At 56.9% G+C, this 22,053-nt stretch overlaps 11 protein-coding genes across 11 annotated transcripts; 8 read left to right on the top strand and 3 right to left on the bottom strand.

Annotated features, from left to right (window-relative positions):
- Positions 1-359: 359 nt before the first annotated feature.
- F5Z01DRAFT_175725 (uncharacterized protein) lies at positions 360-1,167 on the top strand. Its single transcript, XM_046257947.1, has one exon. The coding sequence runs from the start codon at positions 502-504 to the stop codon at positions 970-972; it is 471 nt and encodes a 156-aa protein (XP_046117067.1). The 5' UTR covers positions 360-501; the 3' UTR covers positions 973-1,167.
- A 764-nt stretch (positions 1,168-1,931) lies between these two features.
- F5Z01DRAFT_659213 (fructose-1-6-bisphosphatase) lies at positions 1,932-3,504 on the top strand. The gene has a single exon (XM_046263758.1). It carries the CDS (start codon positions 2,172-2,174, stop codon positions 3,156-3,158), a length of 987 nt encoding a protein of 328 aa, XP_046117068.1. The 5' UTR covers positions 1,932-2,171; the 3' UTR covers positions 3,159-3,504.
- Positions 3,505-3,515: 11 nt separating this feature from the next.
- On the top strand, positions 3,516-5,076 carry F5Z01DRAFT_175790 (uncharacterized protein). Its single transcript, XM_046257948.1, has 2 exons — positions 3,516-4,107; positions 4,157-5,076. Exons 1-2 carry the CDS (start codon positions 3,586-3,588, stop codon positions 4,976-4,978), a joined length of 1,344 nt encoding a protein of 447 aa, XP_046117069.1. The 5' UTR covers positions 3,516-3,585; the 3' UTR covers positions 4,979-5,076.
- F5Z01DRAFT_175799 (uncharacterized protein) lies at positions 5,014-6,152 on the bottom strand. The gene is made up of 4 exons (XM_046257949.1): positions 6,109-6,152; positions 5,645-6,048; positions 5,346-5,596; positions 5,014-5,286 (listed from the first exon to the last, which is right to left on the bottom strand). The coding sequence occupies exons 2-4, from the start codon at positions 5,937-5,939 to the stop codon at positions 5,050-5,052; spliced, it is 783 nt and encodes a 260-aa protein (XP_046117070.1). The 5' UTR covers positions 5,940-6,048; positions 6,109-6,152; the 3' UTR covers positions 5,014-5,049.
- A 1,299-nt stretch (positions 6,153-7,451) lies between these two features.
- Positions 7,452-9,443, top strand: F5Z01DRAFT_637892 (ATP-binding cassette sub-family G member 5; the record flags this gene model as incomplete). Its single annotated transcript, XM_046262317.1, has 3 exons — positions 7,452-7,870; positions 7,928-8,186; positions 8,238-9,443. The coding sequence occupies 3 exons, from the start codon at positions 7,452-7,454 to the stop codon at positions 9,441-9,443; spliced, it is 1,884 nt and encodes a 627-aa protein (XP_046117071.1).
- A 490-nt stretch (positions 9,444-9,933) lies between these two features.
- F5Z01DRAFT_675533 (uncharacterized protein) lies at positions 9,934-10,601 on the top strand (the record flags this gene model as incomplete). The annotated part of the gene is made up of 2 exons (XM_046265157.1): positions 9,934-10,047; positions 10,125-10,601. The coding sequence occupies 2 exons, from the start codon at positions 9,934-9,936 to the stop codon at positions 10,599-10,601; spliced, it is 591 nt and encodes a 196-aa protein (XP_046117072.1).
- Positions 10,602-10,730: 129 nt separating this feature from the next.
- Positions 10,731-11,672, top strand: F5Z01DRAFT_175838 (uncharacterized protein). The gene has a single exon (XM_046257950.1). The coding sequence runs from the start codon at positions 10,859-10,861 to the stop codon at positions 11,645-11,647; it is 789 nt and encodes a 262-aa protein (XP_046117073.1). The 5' UTR covers positions 10,731-10,858; the 3' UTR covers positions 11,648-11,672.
- A 1,456-nt stretch (positions 11,673-13,128) lies between these two features.
- F5Z01DRAFT_175845 (putative glyoxal oxidase precursor) lies at positions 13,129-15,318 on the top strand. Its single transcript, XM_046257951.1, has one exon. The coding sequence runs from the start codon at positions 13,369-13,371 to the stop codon at positions 15,151-15,153; it is 1,785 nt and encodes a 594-aa protein (XP_046117074.1). The 5' UTR covers positions 13,129-13,368; the 3' UTR covers positions 15,154-15,318.
- A 711-nt stretch (positions 15,319-16,029) lies between these two features.
- F5Z01DRAFT_175884 (UPF0075 domain protein) lies at positions 16,030-17,854 on the bottom strand. Its single transcript, XM_046257952.1, has 2 exons — positions 17,311-17,854; positions 16,030-17,257 (listed from the first exon to the last, which is right to left on the bottom strand). Exons 1-2 carry the CDS (start codon positions 17,509-17,511, stop codon positions 16,079-16,081), a joined length of 1,380 nt encoding a protein of 459 aa, XP_046117075.1. The 5' UTR covers positions 17,512-17,854; the 3' UTR covers positions 16,030-16,078.
- Positions 17,855-17,980: 126 nt separating this feature from the next.
- Positions 17,981-19,708, top strand: F5Z01DRAFT_175939 (DUF89 domain protein). Its single transcript, XM_046257953.1, has 3 exons — positions 17,981-18,434; positions 18,499-18,615; positions 18,665-19,708. Exons 1-3 carry the CDS (start codon positions 18,199-18,201, stop codon positions 19,698-19,700), a joined length of 1,389 nt encoding a protein of 462 aa, XP_046117076.1. The 5' UTR covers positions 17,981-18,198; the 3' UTR covers positions 19,701-19,708.
- Positions 19,708-21,872, bottom strand: F5Z01DRAFT_175953 (uncharacterized protein). The gene is made up of 7 exons (XM_046257954.1): positions 21,521-21,872; positions 21,407-21,435; positions 20,808-21,353; positions 20,217-20,750; positions 20,048-20,163; positions 19,894-19,993; positions 19,708-19,843 (listed from the first exon to the last, which is right to left on the bottom strand). Exons 1-7 carry the CDS (start codon positions 21,547-21,549, stop codon positions 19,716-19,718), a joined length of 1,482 nt encoding a protein of 493 aa, XP_046117077.1. The 5' UTR covers positions 21,550-21,872; the 3' UTR covers positions 19,708-19,715.
- Positions 21,873-22,053: the final 181 nt, after the last annotated feature.

Below are 22,053 nucleotides of genomic sequence, written 5' to 3' on the forward strand. Positions count from 1 at the left end.
AGTAAGAGCCCCAGATGGATGCTTGACCGGGCTGGAGTTTTCTTCCCGTCCATGGATTTCGGGCGTTGTTGCTGCCTGGTACATGGCAATCAACGCAGCCGTCTCGAATTCTGTTCATGAGAGCAGGGCCTGTGGGGTGTCTTTCCAGACACGGCCTTTTACGGTCTGGACCATTGTTGCAATGAGCTGCTTTGCTTTTGCCGTTGATATCAAGTGATATGATATCGGCTACCCAAACTTCAGGGGTACGCACTCGCGTCAGCAGCACGCCAGTGCTTCCGGAGCTGTTCCCACGGCATGGGCTGGCACAGCAGCTGCAAAAAAAAAGTGGCTGAGACTAGGTGCCGGCCCAGGGCACATCCGTATCTAACGTTGGATCTAAGACGCACGCGAGCTAGATCCCGATACGTCCACCGCTGTCACAGCCTACAGGAACGATCTAGTCTTCCTGTAGGAACACGGGTCGTGGGCTGTGTGTTTCTTCTGTGAGACGAATCAGGCATGATGCGAATTGCATTTGCCATTTGGCAGCTATGCAATGCTGCGCCTGCAGCCACTGCCGTTTTCCGAGCGCGTTGCCGTTGTACTCGGCACGCCAAGGGCCCAACCCATGTATGCGATGTTGCAGTCTTCTACGCACGCGTGAACGCCCAGACCCCTGATCCCGATATAGAGAATCCCCCTGATCTCGATTTCGAAAACGTGCTTTGTAAGACAAGCTGGAGAAAAGGGGCGCAGAGCCCAAAACAGATGGCATTGCTGCCTTCTCCACCATGCCGCGATGGAGAACTCGATCTCTCTTGGCTTCTGTCCAAGCACAAGGTAGGGCAGCTAGGATTGAGTGGGACCAGGGTGGATGGTGGGCTCGCCGCAGTGCTAACTCGAAGGAATGATGGCTTGAGACACTGGAATGCCGTCTTGCTATGCCAAGGAACCGTAGAGCGAGGGGTCGTGGTTGACAGTTCTAGGTAGTCCTCTATCTAGTTGCTCTAAATTCTGTGACAGAGATCTAAAACGCCAACACAGAGCGCCAAGTGGAATCATCGATTAAGCCTAGCTTGGGCATGTGTGAAGCTCATAGCCATGGAGGCTGTGAACGCGGAAATTGACTACGTACGAGACGAAGAGTCGTTGATAGATCAGGATTCAGGACAGGCCTATGCGATGGCGACGGTTAAACGGATATGGATTCTGGAGCAGTTTGTGAGTCTCTTGATAGCGCGTCAAATGAAATACACTGGTTGCAGGCCATGACAAACTCTCGCTTATTTGAGGCCCCATTTTCATGTGCAGTTGAGTGTAGCTGGGAGGAAACAACGCATTCCAGCTGAGCCGTCCATACCCTTTCCGAACGTGGGGATCTAGATGGGATCTAGATAGCATCTTGGATCTAGCATGCCAGACATGTATGCAGTGACTATTCGTAGCCACGATGGGACGGGCCTTGTACGGTGGGGACTTGACAGCTGTACTAGATCGAGTCTTCATACCACAACGCAATCCCCACGTCCAAACTCGGTTACACTTGCAATGTGTAGCGTACTTGGTTAGTCGATCGACGACGAATGCGGGGGATCTATGGCGCGGTGCTACTGAACCTAGACTCGTCGTTGACGCACATGGCAAGGGGTTGACAGGATAGCCTTAAACTGACTCCAATCCGGAGCAGATTGTCCCGAGCCTTGATGCTCGACAGTAGAGCTTTGGCAGCGCCTCTTGCTTGCTTTCTGCGACGCTTACAGTAATTCTTCTAGAATGTTGGTAAATATCAAGCATAATGTTTTCAGGCAGATTCGTCGCGTACGTGTATGTTGGACTTGGTCTATGCGGCCTCATCGCATCACACGCGGATCATCGCGGCAAATTCATGAACCTCTTGGTCGTACTCGAATAGACTAGTACGAATCCATGCTACGAAAGCGAATTACTCGGTTCCGGGTATAATTGACTTTGCCGGAGCCAGATAAACATCCGTGCCAAGGACGCCCCCAGATTACAGAAAACGGCGGCTCGTGAGTGAGGCATGCGCTAAATACCGCGTCCAACGTCAATCTGTCACTTGACACTGACAGGTCTCCATCATTCTCCCTCCACACACATCCACTGTGCGCTCATCTGTTGGCATATTCATTGCACACGGCTGGATCTGGCGACAGATCTCACACTCAGCAATGACGTCGACGACACAACCCCTCGAGGCGCGTCTCCACGCCCTCCTCCCGTCGCACCCTGCGCTGCGCACATCTCTTCTGCCCGCCCTGCTCACCTCCTTCACCCAGATCGCGCAGACCCTGCGGACATCGCAGCGCGTGGCCCTCGCCGGCTCGGCCAATCACTTTGGCGATGACCAGCTCAACGTCGATGTCAGCTGCGAGAAGCACATTCGCGACGCGCTAGAGGGATGCCCCAGCGTCGTCGTGGCGAGCTCAGAAGAGGACCCCGTCGAGGTGGCCGTCGCCCACGCACCTGGCGCGCAGACAGGCGAGGAGAGGTATAGTGTCGCCTTTGATCCGCTAGACGGTAGCTCCATCATTGCGCCCAACTGGACCGTGGGCACGATTGTGGGTGTGTGGGCGGGGGACACAGCCGTGGGCGTCTCCTCATCGCAGCAGATTGCGAGCCTGTTTGGCGTCTACGGACCCCGTACGACGGCGTACATGGCCATACGGCTCCCGGGACAGGACGACGGCGGCGTGTGCGTAGAGCTGGGTCTGAACGAGGACAACCGCACCTGGGACGTTCTGCGTGAAAAAGTCACCCTGACGCAGGAACCCAAGGCCAGATACTTTGCGCCCGCGAATCTGCGTTCCGCAGCGTACAGCGAACCGTACATGGATCTTATCCACCACTTTATCCGGGAGCGGTATAACCTGCGCTACTGCGGTGGTCTTGTGCCGGACCTGGTGCATACGTTTGTCAAGGGTCACGGGGTCTACGTGTCGCCTGTGACGGCGCGCGATGGGCCCAAGCTGCGTAGGTTGTATGAGCTGTTGCCCGTCGCGCTTCTGATGGAATGCGCGGGCGGTAGGGCGGTGGATCCGCAAGATGGACGAGATGTGCTCGATAGAGTCGTGAGAGGGACGGAAGAGAAGGGGGGTCTGGTGTGTGGGAATGCGGAGGATGTGGAGATGGTGATGAGGACTCTACGGAGAGGGTAGAGACGGGAGATGGTGAAACTAGAGTAAGCTATCTATCTCATGTTATCTCTGTGCTGTTTGCGGACAGGGACCTTGTGAGTATGAAAGGGTGGATAGTAAAAGAGACGGGACATGTGAGATTATGTGGCTGGAATGGTTTGACCCTGAGACGGCTTGTGAACCCTGGACTTCGTTGTTGCTGATGAGCACAAAGTTGAAAGCAGGGTCTTCCTTGAGCCAAATGCCAGATAGGCGATATGGCATTGCTAGAGGACTGGAAGAGAACATGAAGCGTTATAAAGAGATAGGGTAACTAAAAGCTGACACTTGCGCTGACCATTACTAAGCTTGGTCATACCCCTTCCCAGCAATCCTCCTTTTCACTGGAGGACAAGTTGACAACCTCAACTCCTTGTCCAGTGAACCGCAACTTGACTCAGGCCAAGCTATGCCCGCAAGCAGAAAAAAGACCACCAAGGGCATATTCAGGACCAAACAAGGTCCTGCGGTGGCGCGGCAGGCCCGCCATCCGGCTGGTGCTAGCCAACACCGGCCGGCCCTCCAGTTCGTAAACGTCGACCACCCCGAGCTAGTCAAGGATCGAGCCACCCAGCGGAGAATCCGTCGCCATGTCATGCTCAACGTGGGCCAATCCCGCAAAAAGGGCACACACAGGGGTATTATCACACGGTCTTCATTGCCGCAGACCCCGTCGCACTGGGGAGAAGTCAAAGTATGCTCTAACTTTGAACGACTCTTTCGAGCCATGGATGCAGTCTCACATGGTCTGCTGTCAATCACATTGGGGGGCAGCATGGCCAAAACTCGCCGGCAGGGTATGCCTCTGAGTGAGATGCAGCAGTACACAGACTCGCTTGGTCTGGTGCAGCAGAGTATCACGCACAAGACAGCCAGTGCAGCGAATCGAGACCTGGTCATTGGCACCGTGACCTGTCTGGCCTATTTTGATGTGAGTTTGACCCTATATACCAACGACCCGTGCTAATGACTGCCCACAGCTGCAGACGCACAATCTTGAAGGGTGGACGGTGCACATGCGCGGCCTGGAGAGCATCGTTGCGCTCCATGGTGGCGTGGAGGCTCTCCAGTCGCACCTTGCCCTTCGCCAGTCTCTCTTCCTCGTCGACGTGCTCGGGTCGCTGATCTGTGACACTCCGCCACGGTTTCCACAGCTACATTGTCCGGCCGCTCCCGTATATTGTGGAGGAACAGACGACTCGCTAGCATGCTTAATTGACCGTGCGATACAGTCCGCATCGAATTTGGCGTCGTTGCTCAATGGCCTGCCTCGATGTTCAGCGGAGCAAATGGCCCTCGATCTCATGATCCCGGTATGCCAACTCGCGCATGACGCCTTGTCACTCCCCCGGCTGGAACAAGACAGTCACGGAGAGGGAAAGGGTTTTTTGGCCTCAAGCGGACGGCGATTGTCTGCCGTGGCAGAGTTGGTCCGCATCTCGACACTGGCCATGTTATCTACGGTGATCACGACGACATCGGAGGATGACCTCTTCTGCGCAACACCCCGCCGACGCCAGGGCTATGCGCGAGATCTCCTTGCGCGCACTGAAGATGGCGACTGGGCAGGAAGGGAGCTGACCAAGCTGTGGGTCATGGTCATCCAGGCATTGATGGAGACGGGTCCGACGAGAGTGCTGTTCCTCGACGACATTATCGAGACAATGGAACTTCTGTCACTACATTCATGGGAGGACGTCATGTCTGGACTACGTCAGGTTGCCTGGACAGCCCCCGCTGCCGCGAAGGAGATGGCGTGTCTGAAAGGCGATATCGAAGCTCGACTGGGGACGGAGAAGTGATCTTGCACCAAGACCAACATCTGTTTCTCTGCATAAAGTCTATGGCTGTGCTCTCGAGTCCCACCCGACTCTCAGTACGTCACGCCGCCGTTCACGCCAATGTACTGTCCCGTGATCCACCTGGACTTCTCGTTGACCAGGAGGAGCACCGCGTCCCCAATGTCCTCAATCGTACCGGCGCGGTCTGCCGCGCGTGTCAGGGCAATCTCGGGCTGCATGAGCTCGTCCGCCAGCCCTTCGGGGTAGAGGTCGGTCTCGACCGGGCCAGGGGCCACCGAGTTGACGGTGAGGCCTTTGCTACGCCCAAGCTGTGATTCTCACGCGTTAGCAAGTGCTGATTCCCAGAAGGCGAGGGACGTTCAAGTACCTCCTCCGCCCACGTCCAGGTCAGACTGTCTAGGGCAGCCTTGGACGCTGCATACGTGGAAATATGCGCGTTTCCTCTCTTGGAGTTGGTGGAGCTGACGTTGATGATGCGCCCCCCATTTGGCATGTGCGGGACGACAGCGTTCACCATGTAAAAGGGACCGAGGGTGTTGGTCTGAAAGACCTTGGCCAGCTCCTCGACGTTGGGCTCCTCTATGATGCGGCTGAAGAAGGCCACGCCCGCGTTGTTGACTGTGCTGGTCAGCACTGTTTGTCCTGCGACGTATCTAGGCTGCGTACCCAGAATATCAATGTGGTCCGTCTGGAAGCCCAGGAGGGTCTGCTGGACGAGATGGCGGGCCCCCTCGACGGTGTCCACCGCGGACTGTACGACGATGGCCTGGCCGCCTAGCGAGCGTAGGGTGTCGCTGACACGGGCGGCGCGCGCCTTGGAAGCATCCGAGACATGGTTGACCACCACGGAGGCGCCGTTGCGTGCGAGGGCGTAAGCGATACCGGCGCCGATGCCGTTTTCGCGACCGGAGCCCGTGACGATGGAGACTTTACCGGAGAGACTGAGAGTGTCGGCTGTCATGCTGGCGATGGTGTGTGGGTGGCGAGATCGAAGCGAGGCTGTTTGAGTGGAAGGACGAGTAGGTGAAGTCTGTCGTTCGGGAAGTCTGCAGCTCCTTATATATCTCGGTCTTTCGACATGGTCAGTCGAGCTTTGTTGAGTGGACCTGGGTACTGGGGACAGCTCTGACACCGTTGGCCCGCTGAGGGTATCACAGGCATCGAAAATTACCCGATTGGGAAAATGGTCAGGTCAGTAGCGCGTGGACCCGTCTCACAGTCTCGCTACATGCCTTTATTCTGTTGGATGGAAGGCATTCTGTTGAATTGCGGAGAACATGTTACAGAATAGGAAAAAGGTCGAGCAAACGATATATCAGGGTTATGAATGTTGTGCTCTCGCGTCATCGAGGCTGCAAGCACAGTCCAGCGATCCACGTCTACGGCTGTGCAGCTTCCATGGACGCTTCGCAATGAATGCGGAGAAGATTGCATCTTACAGCGTCCATTTGAAATATGTACTCTCAGCCAGAAAGACTTGACACGAAGCGACCGGACATTTCAAAGCGAACAGGGTCGCCTTGGTTGGCATAGCACCAATATCGATATACACATATGCGCCTGTATTCAGTTACCGGGGCTCGACTCGGTAGGGCTGGAAGTTTAGATCTGACAGGCGCCGGGGACTATTCCATTCCTATTTTTGTTAGTCGCCGACTTCCCAAGTTCCTGCATGCTGACAGCTCCCAAGCAGCACAGGGATAGAGATCCCCCGATGATAAGAATGAGACTAGATCAATCAATCAATCTCGGGGTCCAACGTAATTAGTGATTCGGCGACCATGCATTCCTTTAGTGAAGAGCAAGCGCAAAGTTTGCTGGTCGCCGACTATCGCGAAGGAGTCGCCTCTTTGGGCTGCTCCCATTGTCAGCTGATTGGCTGGGCTGCCTGTGCAACGGGATACTGCATATATTCAATAATTGTCAGATGCTGTCATGCTGATGGTAGCCGCCTGCCTTGGCCACTGCGTAGGGCTGAGGGGATATCTTGGTCCCGTGTTTGTTCATCTTCACTTGTACGGGTCGAGATTGATGCCATCATATCATTGCCAGTCTTCCGTCCCTTTGTGTCGTAGGACGACAGCGCCAGTAGGCCCACGACAGACGACGAGAATTATTGGAAGCAGCTCTACCAGAATCTAGGAAAGAAACCGTGGTCGGCAGACGCTGTGCTACAAGTGCTGCTGCTGACTGCCGAGAGCCCGGGATCTCCGACACGTCCGGGTGGGTCAAGGACTCGAGTCGGCGAAGTGAAGGGCTCACGGTCCCGAACGCGAGCGAGTCCACGACTGAGAACGGCAACATATATACTGAAACGAATGCAGGGTCGTCCAAGTCCACGGCTAAATTGACGTGACACCCTTGTTGACCTCCAACAGCATACATAGTCATTCTCTCTCACGTTCCTCTCCAAGACTTCATCACGAACCCCCGATACTAAGACAAGACAGAACAGGACATTGTGCCTCCCAGCATGGCAATGCAGCCTGACACCGTCGACCTTGAGAGGAACGACCCCCAACCGCACACCACCGTCGCCAACACAGTCGTCTCCTCATTCGCATGGCACGACCTCCACGTCCAGGTCAAGGACCGCCAGACGGGCGCCCCCAAGGCCCTCCTCGATAATGTGTCCGGCGTCATCCGCGCCGGCGAGCTTCTCGCCATCATGGGCCCCAGCGGCTCTGGCAAGTCCACGCTCCTCAACGCCCTGGCCCACCGCGTCGCCGCCGGCGGCGCCACCACTACGGGCGACATCCTCATCAACGGCGCCAAGGCGTCGATGCGCTCCATCCGTGACCTGTCCGGCTACGTCGAGCAGGAGGATGCCCTGATCGGCAGCCTGACCATCCAGGAGACCATGATGTTTGCGGCCCGCATGGCCCTGCCCTCGTACGTGTGACCGGCCCAGACTTGATGGAGTGATTCGCTGACATATTTCCCCCACAGGAGCGTGACCAAAAGAGAGGCCTTGCGTCGCGTCGACGAACTCGTTGTCAGCTTTGGACTGCAGGCGCACCGGCACACCATTGTCGGCACGGCGATCAAAAAGGGGCTCAGTGGAGGCCAGAAGAAGCGACTCAGCGTGGCGAGCCGGCTCGTCACGGATCCCAAGATCCTCTTCCTCGACGAGCCGACGAGTGGTCTGGACTCGACGCTCAGCCTCGAGGTGTGCTCCTATCTCCGAGAGATTGGTCGAAAGTACAATGTGAGTGGCAACCTCGTTCTTCCTGTCTAGAAAGCACTGACCAGTCCCCAGATCGCCATCATCGCCTCGATACACCAGCCATCCACAGCCGCTTTCCAGCAGTTTGACACCCTCTGCCTGCTCTCGGGCGGCCGCACGTGCTACTTTGGGCCCACGGCGCAGGCCACCAACTACTTTGCCACCGCGGGCCACCAGATCCCGCCCGAGACGAACTCGGCCGAGTTCTTCCTCGACCTCATCAACACCGACGTCGACCGGGACGGCCGGATCCGCCAGCAGACCGACCGCCTGGTGGAAATGTGGTCCACGTCCCAGGGTCAGAGGGACGTCCAGCTCGCCATCGAAAAGGCCACCGAGTCGCCCATGCCCGTCGCCCACCGCGCCGTCGAGAAGCCAAAGCCGTGGACGGTGCTGTTCGCCCTGCTGCACCGCTCGTGGATCAAGTCGTACCGCGACATCATCGCCTACGGCATCCGCGTCGTCATGTACCTGGGCCTCGCCATCATGATGGGCACCGTCTTCCTGCGCTTCGGCGACAACCAAAAGTACGTGCAGCCGTACATCAACGCCATCTTCTTTGGTGGCGCCTTCATGTCCTTTATGGCCGTGGCCTATGTGCCCGCCTTCCTGGAGGATCTGAGCACGTACCAGCAGGAGCGCGCCAACGGCCTCGTCAGCCCGGGCGTGTTTGTGCTGGCGAATTTCATCATCGGCCTGCCCTTCCTCTTCCTCATCACCGTCCTCTTCTCCATCGTCACCTACTTCCTCGTCGGCTTCCGCGAAGATGCCTCGGCCTTTTTCATGTGGGTCATGTGGCTCTTCCTCGACCTGCTGGCGGCCGAGTCGCTCGTGGTGCTCGTGTCGTCCATCTTCAACATCTTCGTCGTCGCGCTCGCCGTCACTGCGTTCTGCAACGGCCTGTGGATGTGCGTCGGCGGCTTCCTCGTGCCCATGGACATTCTGAACCCGTTCTGGAAGTACGTCTTCCACTACATCAACTACCAGGCCTACGTCTTCCAGGGCATGATGGTCAACGAGCTGCAGAAGCGCACGTACACCTGCGACGAGTCGGCGCCTGGGCAGTACCAGTGCAGCTACCCCAGCGACCTCAATGCCGAGGGCAAGTTTCGCGGCACCAACGTGCTGCAGCGCTTTGCGATCAACACGGGGCTCCAGGGTACGTGGGTCGGCATCATGATTGGCATCATTGCTGGGTACAGGATCTTGGCGTATATTGTCCTGCGACTGCGCAAGTGAGAGGTTTTCGTTCTTCGGTTTTGGGTGTGGCCCGGTGACGTCACGTGGTTTAATGAGTTTTGCCGTGACCTTCTTTTATAGACACTTTCTGGGGAAAATTAATTTAATAAGATGCCTTTTTGATTATAAAGCCTCTTCGCTCTTAAAATCCCATGTGCCAAGTGACGCAGATACAGGGTCTGTCTGCGTCTTGCTCCTCTTCGTCTAACAGTGGCATCACCACGATCTCGTTCAGTCACGTGTCACAAGCTCACAACTGGCATCACAAGTGAAATGGACAATGAAATAGCTGACGTATTTAATTCATCAGATTCTTAACACTGCTGTAGCAATCGAACTTGTGCCTGTAAATTAGCCCAGTTGGCCCCGCCTTGCCTTGCGTCAGCGGGGTCTATCCGTATCGATAGAACTCGAGACAAGGCAGCTCACCAGAGCTCTGCGACTACACCTCACTCTAGCCTCACCCATCATCTCGCCTCATCTCCTCGACATGTCAACGCAGACCCTCCATCGTCTCAACCCCGTCGGCCACGGCCTGGAGGCGGCCCTCGTGGCAAGTCGCAAGACCCCTGAGCCCGCCAAGATCACCCTCCCTCCCAAAAAGGTACTGCCCAGACTCCAGTGACGCCAGTCTCACACAAACTCGTCCACGACAAAAGATCGACTAACCGCAATCCACAGTTGGACGAGCTCACCGCCGCCGGCGACTCCTTCACCTTTGACGCCTTCACCACCCAGGACGCCCACGAGCTCGGCCACCTCCTCTACGCCCGCCTCGCGCCGCATCCCCGCCCCGTGCTCATCAACATCACCCTCGCCAGCGGCCTGACCGTCTTCCAGACCACCACCGGGCCGGGAATCCACAGGGACAACGAGAACTGGGTCGCCCGCAAGCGCAACACCGTCTTCCGCTGGGGCGCCGCGACCTACGCCATGCACCTCAAGTTCGAGGGCAACGAGGCCGCCTTTGCCAGCAAGTTCATGCTGGGCGATGAGGCGGGCCAGTATGCCATCCACGGCGGGGCCATCCCCATCCGCGTCGCGAATGTCGAGGGTATCGTCGCTGTTGTGATCGTGAGCGGCCTCGCGCAGGCGGAGGACCATGGGGTGATTGTGGACGTGGTGAAGGAGAACTGGGGGCCGGTGGAGGAGAAGTGATGGAAAGTTGCTTGTGTTCTTTGGCTGCCTGTGTAAATTGTAAGAATTGAGACTTGTGCTGAAGCTCTGCCACGTTCTGCTGATGTTGCAACTTTTCTTCTCATCAGCATAATAAAAATGGTGCAGCACGCAAGTCAGCTCCTCCTCACTTCCACGCGATCCTAGTCCCATGGGACTGTTGCCATGTGTCGAGCACACTTCCACAGCATCTCTGCACGAGAACTGACCCTGCAACTTGCTAGCTTGCAAAGCCCAACATGCCACTCCCCTGGCGCCTCGTCAACACAACGGACAGGCTCAAGGCCATGCTCGACGTCCTCGGCCCGCGCCTCTCTTCCGCCGCCAACCGTCTCTACATCTCCATCCAAGGAACCAAAGACGTGCCCCCCGCGACAGTCGCTCTCCTCCTCTTGCATGTTGCTCCCACAAGCGACGCTTCCGAAGTAACCTATATCGTCGACGTATACACCATTGGCGCAAGGGCATTCACAACGCTGGGACCGGACCGGAGAAACAGCCTAAAGATGATCCTCCAGTCGCCATTCCACCAAATTGTCGGTTTCGACTTGCGCCACGACCTCACGTTCCTCGAAGCCAACTACGGCATCAAGACAGCCCTGGCCTTGGACATACAACTCATGGAATGTCTCAGCCGGCCCGCCCCGACAGCAGGAGGGGCAGATCTCGTCGCCTCCGATCTACCAGGCTGCATCGCGCATCTCGACGCGCCGCTCAGGATCATATGGGAGGAGGCGCGTGCGCACAACGACAGTGTACCCCTGTGGTGTCGACGCCATCGCTGGACGACGCGGCCCCTCGCACCACATCCTCTCAACTATGCCGTGCAGGAGCTGAGGATGCTGCCGCGGCTGCTGGGCTTGTATAGGCGCCGAATGTCGGATAAGCAATTTGAGAACGTTTTGGTTGCGACGAGAGAGTGGGTTGGCTCTGTGTCGTTCCGGGGAGGGATTGGGGTTGTCGTGCAGGGTGGGCGGTCATATCAAAATCAGGGGGAGTGGCTGGCACGGTTCAAGGTGGCGAGGTGATGTGAAAGGGCTTTTTACACTCCCAGCACACTGACGTGCCATATTTGCGTTACAATCAAGAGATACCTTAGTCATCTTCACCGGTATCATCACGAGAATGGTAAGCCTGGGTTACGCTGCACTTCCGCGGCAAAATCAGTCTTTCGACAGTGTAGGGTAGGCATCGCTGCCTGTCTTTGTGAAGTTGGACAAGTGCTGCCCTCAGCTCCTTCCGGCACTGATTGTGGGCTCGCATCGTGGCAGCTGCCAAATCGACAATCCTTGTCCAAAGCGGAGTCTGACTGGAGTCCACGACGCGATCCTCCATCAGGCCTCTCTGACTCTCTCCTCTCCTCTATTATTAGCCTAGCTGCTTAATAGATCCAGACTATCACCAGCGCGCCTCCGGCGCTGCATCCTCACCTGACACGACCTATTTGCAAAAGCGAGCCGGCCGACCCCTCTTCACCTTGGCGCATCCCTTTCATTCTACGCGCATCCGCCGCCAATGTGCATAGTGACCACCGCCATGGTAGCATCATCACTGCTAGTGCGAGTCGACGCTGCTTGGCAAACAAGTCCAGGCCACCACAAACGCGGGACCCGGGAGCATCATCGCGAGCACCGGGTTGCTGCATCTCCAATAAACATTACTGAGCCAGGCAATTGCGGAGGGCCTGGCAAGGCGACGGCCACGTGCAGCTGGCACCAAACCTGGAACGAGACCCATTCGCCGCATTCCAGTCAAGATTACAATGCAGACCCGCCGCCAAAGGCGAACGACTGAAATCTGAACAATAAGGTCCCTGTATATACGAGCCCGCGCGGCTCCAGGAACCGAGAATCATCGGCCAATGAGCACGACAGCACAAAGCCGTCTTCAGGTGAATCCAGACCTGCTACGTACCGGTGGCCTAGACTTTTCCTTCTTTCCATCCTTATTGCTTTTCTGTATGGGGACGCTACGCGCATTACTCGCTGCATCAGCAGCCCAGTGACCGTCGAGCGGTAGACCTGAAGAACCGGCCGGGGGACTATCGATATTGATCGTGCGCTAACGCAGGGACAGGGACGCTACATCTCTCCGAGTGCGCGCGCGTGTGGAGATTGACTTGTTAGGCGTCGTCGTGCCGTGTGCACTGTGATCTTCTTTTACGATGCCCATTGGTAACATTGAGCAAAAGTACTGATTGCATCTACAGAAGACGGTCGTCTCAAAGATGAATCGTCTCGACATACAAACTCGTTTTAGAGCGGGCATCAGTGGGGAATTTGTTTGATCGCCAACAGGGAATTGTTTATGACACTGTCATCGGGAAAAACAGCCAAGAGGACCATGAGAACGGACGCTAGCTCGGTAGCGGCAGCATTGTCATGCACTTTCAGCTGCATCTTCAGCCCAGCGGCCCCAGCCCAGCCCAGCCCGGCCCAGCCCTGCCTGGCCTGCTTCGGAACATGGCGAGCGGCGAGGCTGAGCTGAAGCCGAGTGGCAGGTGGTTTTCGATAGTTTGTCATGGCAAGTGCAAGCACGGGGAGACCCTGGCTCAACAAGGCGATCCCGAGAGCCATGGCACCGGTGAGAGTGTCAGTCGTCGACCGTCTATATAAGATGGTCGTGATGGCCTATCATTCTTCTGCTGTTCCCTCCCCCAACTCAACGGCCTACACTCGCTCAGTCTCTCGTTTCTTGTTGACAACTCTCACTTATTCACATTCGTTTCTACCCACTCTCGCTTCTTACCATGAAGGCTTTCCTGGCCACGCTGGCCGTCGTGCCCCTGGTCTTGGCCACGGGCCCCAAGGCACCTCTCCCTCCCTGCACAGCTGACTACACGCCCTTCACCAAGGTCGGCTGCTTCCAGGATGACGACTCGGCCAGCTCGGCTCTCATCTACCGCTCGCTCTCCAACCAGCGTGAGATGACCATTGAGCAGTGCACCTCCGAGTGCAAGGGCAACGGCTTCCGCTACGCCGGCCTCAAGTACGAGGGTGTCTGCTATTGCGGCTCGGCCTACGACGCGCCCCAGGTCGACGACTCTCTGTGCTCCATTCCCTGCAGCGGCGACAACACGGAGATCTGCGGTGGCGTCGACCAGACAGTCATCTACGAGGACCCCACCTTTTCCAACGTCTCCTCAGACGTCTGCCTGGACGACTACGAGTCGCTGGGCTGCTACACTGACGACTCGGAGGAGTACGGCCGTGCCCTCGCCTTCAAGGTCGACGTCGACGCCGACACCTTCACCATTGAGACCTGCCTGAGCGCCTGCTTGGCTCAGGGTCTCCCCTACGCCGGCACGGAGTTTGGTAACGAGTGCTGGTGTGGCACCGACCTTGGCTCCGGCGCGGAGAAGTCCGACTCCAGCCAGTGCAACACACCTTGCCAGGGCGACGACTCTGTCAACTGCGGTGGCCCTTCGCGTCTGACGCTCTACTACGCCAAGAGCCTGGTTGGCTCTGCCCCTTGTGGTGCCGAGCCTGCTGAGCCTCCCTGCACCACCACGACCGCCCCCAGCGTCCCCACGACCACGACCAACGCCATCTGCACCGCGACGACCACCGTCGCGCCCGACTGCGAGTTCAAGTGCGGCAAGTGGTGCGCCCCTGCGCTGCCCGAGTGGACCAACCAGTCCGGCTGCAAGGACGCCGCCAAGACGTGCGCTCTCCAGGTGGCCTCGTGCCTCAAGCACGCCGGGTGGCCCGAGGTCACGCAGTGCTTCGAGTTCTCCCGCTGGTGCCAGAACGTCCAGTCGGCGTGCAACACGGACTGCAAGTTCAACAAGTGCTCCAAGAAGCAGTGCTGGGACAAGTACAAGCCCGGCGCCGGCGGCAAGGCGCCCACGACCAAGACGACCACCTTCCCCTGCGCGGCCACCACCACCACCATGATGACCACCACCGTCGTCCCGACGCAGACTGCCTGCCCCCCTGAGCCCACCAACATCTGCACGCAGCCCACGAACGACTACTACGGCTACGGTCCCGACAAGCCCGTCGCCGACATTGCGCTCCCCGTCGTCGGCTGCAACGACATCAAGGAGGACTTTGGCAGGAACCCGTTCAAGTTCTACAACAACGCCAACAGCCGCAGCTGCCCCTCGTTCAGCTGGAACAAGCGTCCCAACGTCTGCGCCGAGGCCTGCGAGGAGCAGTATGAGGAATGCAAGGAGACCTACGTCAAGTCGTGTGACAACACATCGTGGCGCGGCAACGGCCACGGCCGCCGCGATGAGGACGAGGAGCAGACGAGCGGCGATCTCGAGGCACGCACCTTCTGGTGGAGCAAGGGCTTCTCCTTCTCGGGCTCCTCCAAGTGGGGAGGCAGCGGCCTGCCCAGCACCTGTGCCTCGCGCGACGACAAGAAGGAGTGGTTCAAGAAGGGCTGCGACGCCCTCCAGTGCTGGGGCAAGGGCGCCAACACCAAGTACGCCGCCAGCAAGCGCTGCAGCGCGCAGTACAAGGACTGCCTGGCCGTCAACAAGAGGGTCAGCGTCAACGGCATGTGCAAGTCGTACTGCTCGGCTTAGACTAGACGTGGCGAGGGAGTCCGGGAGAGGTGGACGTGGGATGTTTATGGGATCTTGGGGAATTAGTCATGATACGTATGACTGTCTTTGAACATAATCTGCTTAATATTAATTGAAAATAATGCCCTACGCTGAATCTTGGTCATTGTACCGGTGCTTCACTTGTTGAGTCTAGATATCACGGTGCCATCGCCTCCTAGCTCATGCCTCTTACACAGATACTCAGCCACAGCCATCGTCATCGTCAGCCTAAGTCATCTCAATGGCGGTTGTTCATGTTGAGTATGATCTGCGTTGCCTTCAACGGCACCGGACAATGATAGGTGAGGACGCACACGGATGTACGTAGGGTCCTGCCATGTCTGGACGCTCGAACTAACCTTTGAAGCCATCTTCGTCATGATCTGCGTTCTCGTGATGATCTTCTAATCAATTGAGGCGTCTCTTGTGTGAAAAGAAGTATAAAAAGGCCTTGACGTTCCGTCCAAAGGTCAAAACACTCTGACTTACACTACGAACCACACTCAAAGAACATCTTCATAAATATCGACATCGTGTCATTTGGGTTGGTCTTATCTCTCTTTACTCCCCCAGGTTCTTCGCTCACTGTCCTGCCGGAACCCTTTCACCCGCCTCCAGGGTCACCAAGCGCGTCCTCGCTCAGCGCCCGCCACAAGACGTCCGCAAGTCGGTCGACTCGACTGCGTCGACGCACACGCTCGGCAACATGCCCGCGACGGACTAATCTAAACAGTTTCCAGCGCCGGTGGAGAGGTGGACGAGTGCCAGCCGCATCTAGGGGGGACTTGTGGTAACTGAACCACATGCTGTTTGAATATGTACCTTTACAGATGTAGCATGTAGAAATAAATTCACTTCAGTAAAACTTGTAAAAATTAAACCTATGTGCATTCAGACTCCCCGCCTATGGCATCCAGTCCGTGTACGCTTTATCCACCACCATCTCCTTCACCGTCGGAAGAGACGACGCACCCTCCCCAAACAACGCCGCCATCGTCATCAGATCCCGCCACTTCTTCCCGGGCGAAATCTTCCCCGAGATTAAATTCGGCTCCAGCGAGTCACTGTTGATGGGCACCAGCGCAGCGCGTCCAAGCACCGCTTCCACAGCCTGCTGCGCAAAGCTGACGGCCTCCTTGGCATCGGCCGGGACACCCGTCTCGTCGAGCTTGCGGATCACGGCATTGGGCATCGCGGCCTTGAGGTACTTGATAATCTCGGGATTCCGGGCGCCGCCGCCGCACATGTAAATGTCGACAATGTGTTCCGGGTCGATCTTGTAGCTGGGCAGAAAGGTCCTGTACTGCCGGACAATGTTCTGCGCTGTGATGCGTGTGATGGTGGCTAGGGTATCGTACTTGGACAAGCCGGCGGCGAGACAATCGTAAATAATCTCCTGGCACTCATTGTCGCCAAACACCTCTCTGCCGGTCGTCTTGGGGGGATGTCGGTTGATGTAGTCGTTGCTGTTGAGGAAGTCATCGACAATCCGTTGGCAGACCGTGCCCTGGGCGGCCCACGCCCCGTCCTTGTCGTACTCCATCTCCCCGTCAGTAAAGTGTCGCATCGCCGCGTCGATGAACATGTTGCCCGGCCCGCAGTCCCAGTCGACCATGGCATCCACGCCGCCTTGGCTGTCCGGGGGGATAAGGCAAAGGTTGGCGATACCGCCAATGTTTTGACAGAGACGCATCCGTGTAGGGTGACGAAGCAGCAGGCCATCAATCAGCGCCACGAGTGGCGCTCCCTGACGGCCGACCGACTGTTCCGCCTGACGAAAGTCGGTCACGGTGGTGATGCCAGTCTTGGCGCTCATAATGGTCCCCTCCCCGAGGCAAAAGGCTGATCTCGTCTCGCCTTCCTTGGGCATGCTCAGCAGCCAGATGGTTTGACCGTGGGAGCCTATGAGGTCGATGGAGTCGCGGTCGACCTGGTGTTTTGCGCAGAATTCGTGGACGGCGTCGGCAAACATGTCGCCGAGTTGTACGTTGAGCTGCGACATGAGACTGGGCGTTGTCTTTGTCTCGCGTAGCATCTGGAGGATCGGCTTCTTCATCTTCTGGGGGACCGGGATCTCATCGTACTACTGTGTGTTAACTGAAGGATCTGGAGCCCAGAGAGGCAAACTTGACGTACCTTCAAGACCCTCATGTGCAATGGAGATGTGGGTGATTCTTGTCGGTAGTGGACGAGGGCACAGTCAATGCCGTCCATTGCCGTGCCACTGTTCATGCCCAGGACCGTGAGGTCCAAGGTGCCAGCAACACGAGTTGGTTGTCCATTGGACTGATGCCCATTGGCAGTGCCGTTCTGCATGGTAGGAGAGATAGATCCCATGGCTAATAGGGGAGATGCTGTGTGACCACTATTGGGAGTGTTCGTTAGGATAGGAAGAGAGAGTTTCTCCCCAGGACAGGGACCCTTTTGTATTTGGAATCGAGACAAACGCCCACATGGCGCAACGCCGGTGGACGAAAGTGCCTGACGCCGGGGTCTATGCTTCTCGCACCACTCCTCACATGGTCCTTGTCAGTCCCGCCAGTGGCAACGGCCCATTGAACTACCCCATGAAGAAATTGGACGATCATGAGCCCCGCGTAATCTCACCTGGGGAACTGGGCAGACTGATGGTTGATCGCAAGATCGTGACGAACTGACGACGTGGAGGCGGAGGTGGAGTGTGGAGATTGGAGAAGACATGCCGTAGCGTCACTTCTCGTGTCGAATACCTCGTGTCGAGTTACTCGATTGAGCAACTGGAGCCGGACTAGCCTTGGCGGAATTAGCCGTTTACCATTATCGCCACATGGCGGCAGAACAGCTTCAAGATGTGGCTCGACGCCTACCTTGACGTGAACATGGAGAAGTAAAAGATGGATCTTAGAGAAGACCAGGTTTTGCTCTAATTCTGTGGGATATATTACACGCCTGCATTCAGAAGTGTCAGACCCAAAGACCCGAGAAGAACAATCTCACGACTCGATCCATCGCCTGGACACGCATGCTCTCGTCTCTTCCATCGCCATGTCTTCTACATCAAATTCTACAACCCCCAGAGAGGTATGGACTTCCGAGCCAGGGGCCATGGCTGCTGAGACAGCGGCCACTCGATGGCCCCGAATCGTTCAAGACATGGTCGATGCTGTGGCTCAGGCCATGCTGTCGAGCTCCGTCAGTCCAGCTCAGCGCGGAGAGGGCGAAGATATACTTCGACAGCTCAAGCAGCTCAAGGATGAAATAGAACAAGACGAAGCTCTGCTGTCAGTACTTTCCAAGCCATCTCCGGAACCTGGCATAATCAGCAGCTAACGACTGTTTGAACAGACCACTGACCACAGACGGGTCTCGAGAAACCAAAGAATACAACACAAAGCTATCTTCCTTTGGCCCCATCACCTGGAGTAACTCTCCGTGGCTTTTTGCCGAGTGCTACCTCTACGCGTACGCTTATCCGCTGTTCACCATCTCCGTGTGCTCACCAAGTATCCAGTCGAGTCAACCAGATCATCACCAGCAAACCCACATGGAGAGAATTTGATGTGTTCGCGCAGCAAAAGGCAAGCGCCCTCGCAGCCTCCTCCAACGCCGTACGAGAGCTGTCCACTCGGTACATGGACTTGCCCACGTCTGCATCCAGCCCTCTGAACGACACCCGAGTCGACTCCGACGCAGCCTATCGCCTCTTCATTGAGATGACACAGGTCGCTCTCTGGGGCAACGCCACTGATCTCTCTCTCCTGAGCAAGTTGAGCCTGGACCAGATCCATGCCCTACAAGGTGCAAAGGCCATCGAGGAAGGCCAGGCCAGGATCGTCAGCAACGACACGCGGGCTGCGTGGGAATATCTCTGCTCTGTGGATGGGCCACGACGTATCGATATCGTTCTCGACAATTCTGGCTTCGAGCTCTTCACCGACTTGGTGTACTGCCTCTACCTGCTCGACTCTGGCCTGGCTTCTGACATTACACTTCACCCGAAGTCGATCCCCTGGTTCGTGTCAGATGTCCTGCCGAAGGATGTGGATGTTTTATTGTCGACACTTCTGGAAAGCCCAGATTTCCAAGACGAGGACGGCCAAACACAGAAGCTGGCGCAGAAGCTCAAGGAGTGTCTAGCGCGCGGTCTCATCAAGATCAAAGAGCATCGTTTCTGGACCACGGGATTCGACTTTCAGGACATGCCAGCAGAAGCGCCCGATCTGTTTGAGGAACTGTGCAAGTCCACGCTGGTGATTTTCAAGGGCGACCTCAACTATCGAAAACTGGTGCAGGATAAGACTTGGCCGCACTCAACGCCCTTCCGTTCTGCTCTCAGGTGTCTATGCGGTGGTCAAAGCGGATCCGCAGACGGCGTGAACAGAAAGGGCCCGAAGATACTGGCCTTGCGCACCAACAAGGCTGATGTCTGTGTCGGGGTCCCTGAGAAGACGGTGCAGCGATTGGAGAGTGAAGCACCTGGACAAGCTTGGGTGCGCAATGGGAAATATGCCGTCATCAGTTTCTCGGATGGCGGACCGGTAGAATAGAATAGACGCCTTATGCTAGCTATTCCACTCATCCCTCAGGGAGGATATGATCCAAGCAGTAGGCCAAGCATGATCTCGCTCTAGCTCGTGTAGCAAGAGGACCAGTCCCTCTCTCTCACGTACATCTTTAATCAGCGCGCCCCCTGTTTTGATATGGTTAGACGGATACGGCAGGATGGCTGGAAATACGTACAGACGAAAACAGTGTGGCAGAGTGTTATCCGCGCGGGCACCGTGTAGGGCGCTCTCCAACATGAACCGCATAATCTCCGACCATACTGCAGAATTTCAGACTACGACAATTAGACAAAGTTCTTCAACCACTCGAAAATCAGGGCCAGACTTGCCTCGACATCGGCATCGTCCCGAGTAGCCTGGCCGGTACTGCGGACAGCGAATCTCGGCCTGGGCTTGTGCGCGAGAAGCAGCATACTTGCCAAGACGTGGAAACCAAAAGCGACCACTACCATTGCATCAGCGAGAAGCTTGGACATTTCAAGTTCAATTGGCACGCACCGTGTCGATCGGCCGTAAAGAGCAGAGTCGGAAAGGGGTTCCCTGCCAAGTTCTCACCACCCTCATCGCCCTCCCAGATAGGATCAAAATTGGGAGGCTTGGACCTGTCCCAGTCCGCGATCGACTCCTTGAGCTGCTCCCAATCGCGAAGGCGCCCGCCCACATCTTGATTGAGATGGAATAGGCTCCGGTCTGTCCCGCCCGCAAGGGTGCCGAAGCAGAACTGCACCACGAGAGCGCAGAGCCAGATGATCTTGTTCGCCCACGCTGTCTCTTCTTGTGGTGTACTGTCCAGATAGCGACTTTCGTCACCCCCTTGGTTCGCCGAGGGCATGGGGAGGAGTTGCAGGGAAAAGTCGACGTGGGGCGGCTGCTGGTTGATGCATGCGGTGTGTAGACACTGTCTGAGATAGATCCAGAACGCCGCCTCGCGAAGTGTCGGGGCAGTTAGGTCCAGGGTGGAACCTTGAGATGCCCGTAGTAGTGCGTTGCAACCTGCGAGATGCCTCTCATTATCACTCCCTGTGAGGACGGCTGGACAATCTCGTCAGTCTGCTATAGTTTGTGCTCGATAGAGCAGCTGCTACTCACCGGAAAGCTGTTCAAAGACACGCAGGATTACAATGGCGCACAAGAGCACATTATCGTTCGCGACATCTTCCGAGCCCAAGCGCACGATAAGCATTGCTATGCACTTCTCGTGGGCAGAGTCGGCCGCCTCGGTGTCACCCACGTGCCGGGCGGCAAAAGAGATGATAGCTTGGAGCAGAATGGGCGACTGCCGCGACAGCGTGGGGATCTTGACGGAGAACTGCTGCAGCGCGTCTGTGCAGTCCAGCCAACGACCTAGATGGACGGCATAGTGATGGACCAGGAGGGCGTCTCTGCTCGTCAGGGTCTGGAGCCGAGGTGAGTCAAAGTGGGGAGAAGACCCGACACTCCCAGGGCTCACAACAGTCCCAAACTTGAGTTGTTCACAAGAAAGACCTCCCGAGCTTTGACTCAAGGGCGAGCTGGCATCGTCGTTCCGTTGACCCGGTCCCCGGTACCGTCGTATGATGAGGGCCTGACGATCCTCTTGCCGGCAAACCCGGTGCCCTTTGGCGCAGTTGCCACACTCGGGCTGCTTCTCATCGCCTGGCAACTCGTCAGCTTGGCCCAAGGTGACAGAAGGACTCGACTCGACTCACACTTGACGTGTCTGGTCCGGCATGTTAGACTAAGCCGGGGTGCATTAGCGTTTGCTCGCATTTACCCAGAAACCCAGAGTCCCGGGACGAGGACCATGGATTGCTGCCACTCACCATCCACTTCGAGATCGCTGTTTACCCATGATGGGCCATGAGTTTTGTGGGAGGTGGAGGCTGGTGTGACTTGATGCTGCAGAGGGCAGAAGCAGAGACACCCCGGAAATAGCGGCCCAATATGTATTCTCGTGTCGAGGTCGGCTAAACGCGTCAAGAGGAGGCGTCAAAGACCCATAAGTCAGAGTTGGATGTCTCGTCCCGCGCCGCAATCAACGGGAACGAGGCTTGCTAGTGCCAATGGCGATGGACGCCATCGCCTACCTAGACGATCCAGATGGTTTCCTGAAGAGGAAACTCGAGACGAGCGGACACAAGGCTGAGGATCATGTCGACGGCATGCCTTATCCCCGGACTCATCTCCATCACGACCTCCCTCCCTCCATCCTTTCCTCCCCGCGCCCCGCACATTGTACCAGAACCCCAGATTCCCATTCATGTCCATAGCACGAGGACATGATGAGGCAACACGGGCCAGAGCAGTAGCCTGAGTCCGGACCACAGCAGACTTCAAGCCCGCAAGCCAGACTATC

Source organism: Emericellopsis atlantica (assembly GCF_019669845.1).
Source record: "Emericellopsis atlantica unplaced genomic scaffold F5Z01scaffold_18, whole genome shotgun sequence".
Lineage (NCBI taxonomy): Eukaryota > Fungi > Ascomycota > Sordariomycetes > Hypocreales > Bionectriaceae > Emericellopsis > Emericellopsis atlantica.

Coding starts and splice junctions, on each gene's coding strand:
- F5Z01DRAFT_175725 (XM_046257947.1), top strand. CDS start 502: ATGATGCGAATTGCATTTGCCATTTGGCAGCTATGCAATGCTGCGCCT.
- F5Z01DRAFT_659213 (XM_046263758.1), top strand. CDS start 2,172: ATGACGTCGACGACACAACCCCTCGAGGCGCGTCTCCACGCCCTCCTC.
- F5Z01DRAFT_175790 (XM_046257948.1), top strand. CDS start 3,586: ATGCCCGCAAGCAGAAAAAAGACCACCAAGGGCATATTCAGGACCAAA. Junction 4,108..4,156: donor CCTGTCTGGCCTATTTTGAT/GTGAGTTTGACC, acceptor GACTGCCCACAG/CTGCAGACGCACAATCTTGA.
- F5Z01DRAFT_175799 (XM_046257949.1), bottom strand. CDS start 5,939: ATGACAGCCGACACTCTCAGTCTCTCCGGTAAAGTCTCCATCGTCACG. Junction 5,597..5,644: donor GGACCACATTGATATTCTGG/GTACGCAGCCTA, acceptor TGACCAGCACAG/TCAACAACGCGGGCGTGGCC. Junction 5,287..5,345: donor CCTGGACGTGGGCGGAGGAG/GTACTTGAACGT, acceptor TGAGAATCACAG/CTTGGGCGTAGCAAAGGCCT.
- F5Z01DRAFT_175838 (XM_046257950.1), top strand. CDS start 10,859: ATGCCACTCCCCTGGCGCCTCGTCAACACAACGGACAGGCTCAAGGCC.
- F5Z01DRAFT_175845 (XM_046257951.1), top strand. CDS start 13,369: ATGAAGGCTTTCCTGGCCACGCTGGCCGTCGTGCCCCTGGTCTTGGCC.
- F5Z01DRAFT_175884 (XM_046257952.1), bottom strand. CDS start 17,511: ATGGGATCTATCTCTCCTACCATGCAGAACGGCACTGCCAATGGGCAT. Junction 17,258..17,310: donor TGCACATGAGGGTCTTGAAG/GTACGTCAAGTT, acceptor AACACACAGTAG/TACGATGAGATCCCGGTCCC.
- F5Z01DRAFT_175939 (XM_046257953.1), top strand. CDS start 18,199: ATGTCTTCTACATCAAATTCTACAACCCCCAGAGAGGTATGGACTTCC. Junction 18,435..18,498: donor GAACAAGACGAAGCTCTGCT/GTCAGTACTTTC, acceptor CTGTTTGAACAG/ACCACTGACCACAGACGGGT. Junction 18,616..18,664: donor GCCGAGTGCTACCTCTACGC/GTACGCTTATCC, acceptor CCAAGTATCCAG/TCGAGTCAACCAGATCATCA.
- F5Z01DRAFT_175953 (XM_046257954.1), bottom strand. CDS start 21,549: ATGGGTAAACAGCGATCTCGAAGTGGATG. Junction 21,354..21,406: donor CCGGACCAGACACGTCAAGT/GTGAGTCGAGTC, acceptor ACGAGTTGCCAG/GCGATGAGAAGCAGCCCGAG. Junction 20,164..20,216: donor CTTTACGGCCGATCGACACG/GTGCGTGCCAAT, acceptor ATGCAATGGTAG/TGGTCGCTTTTGGTTTCCAC.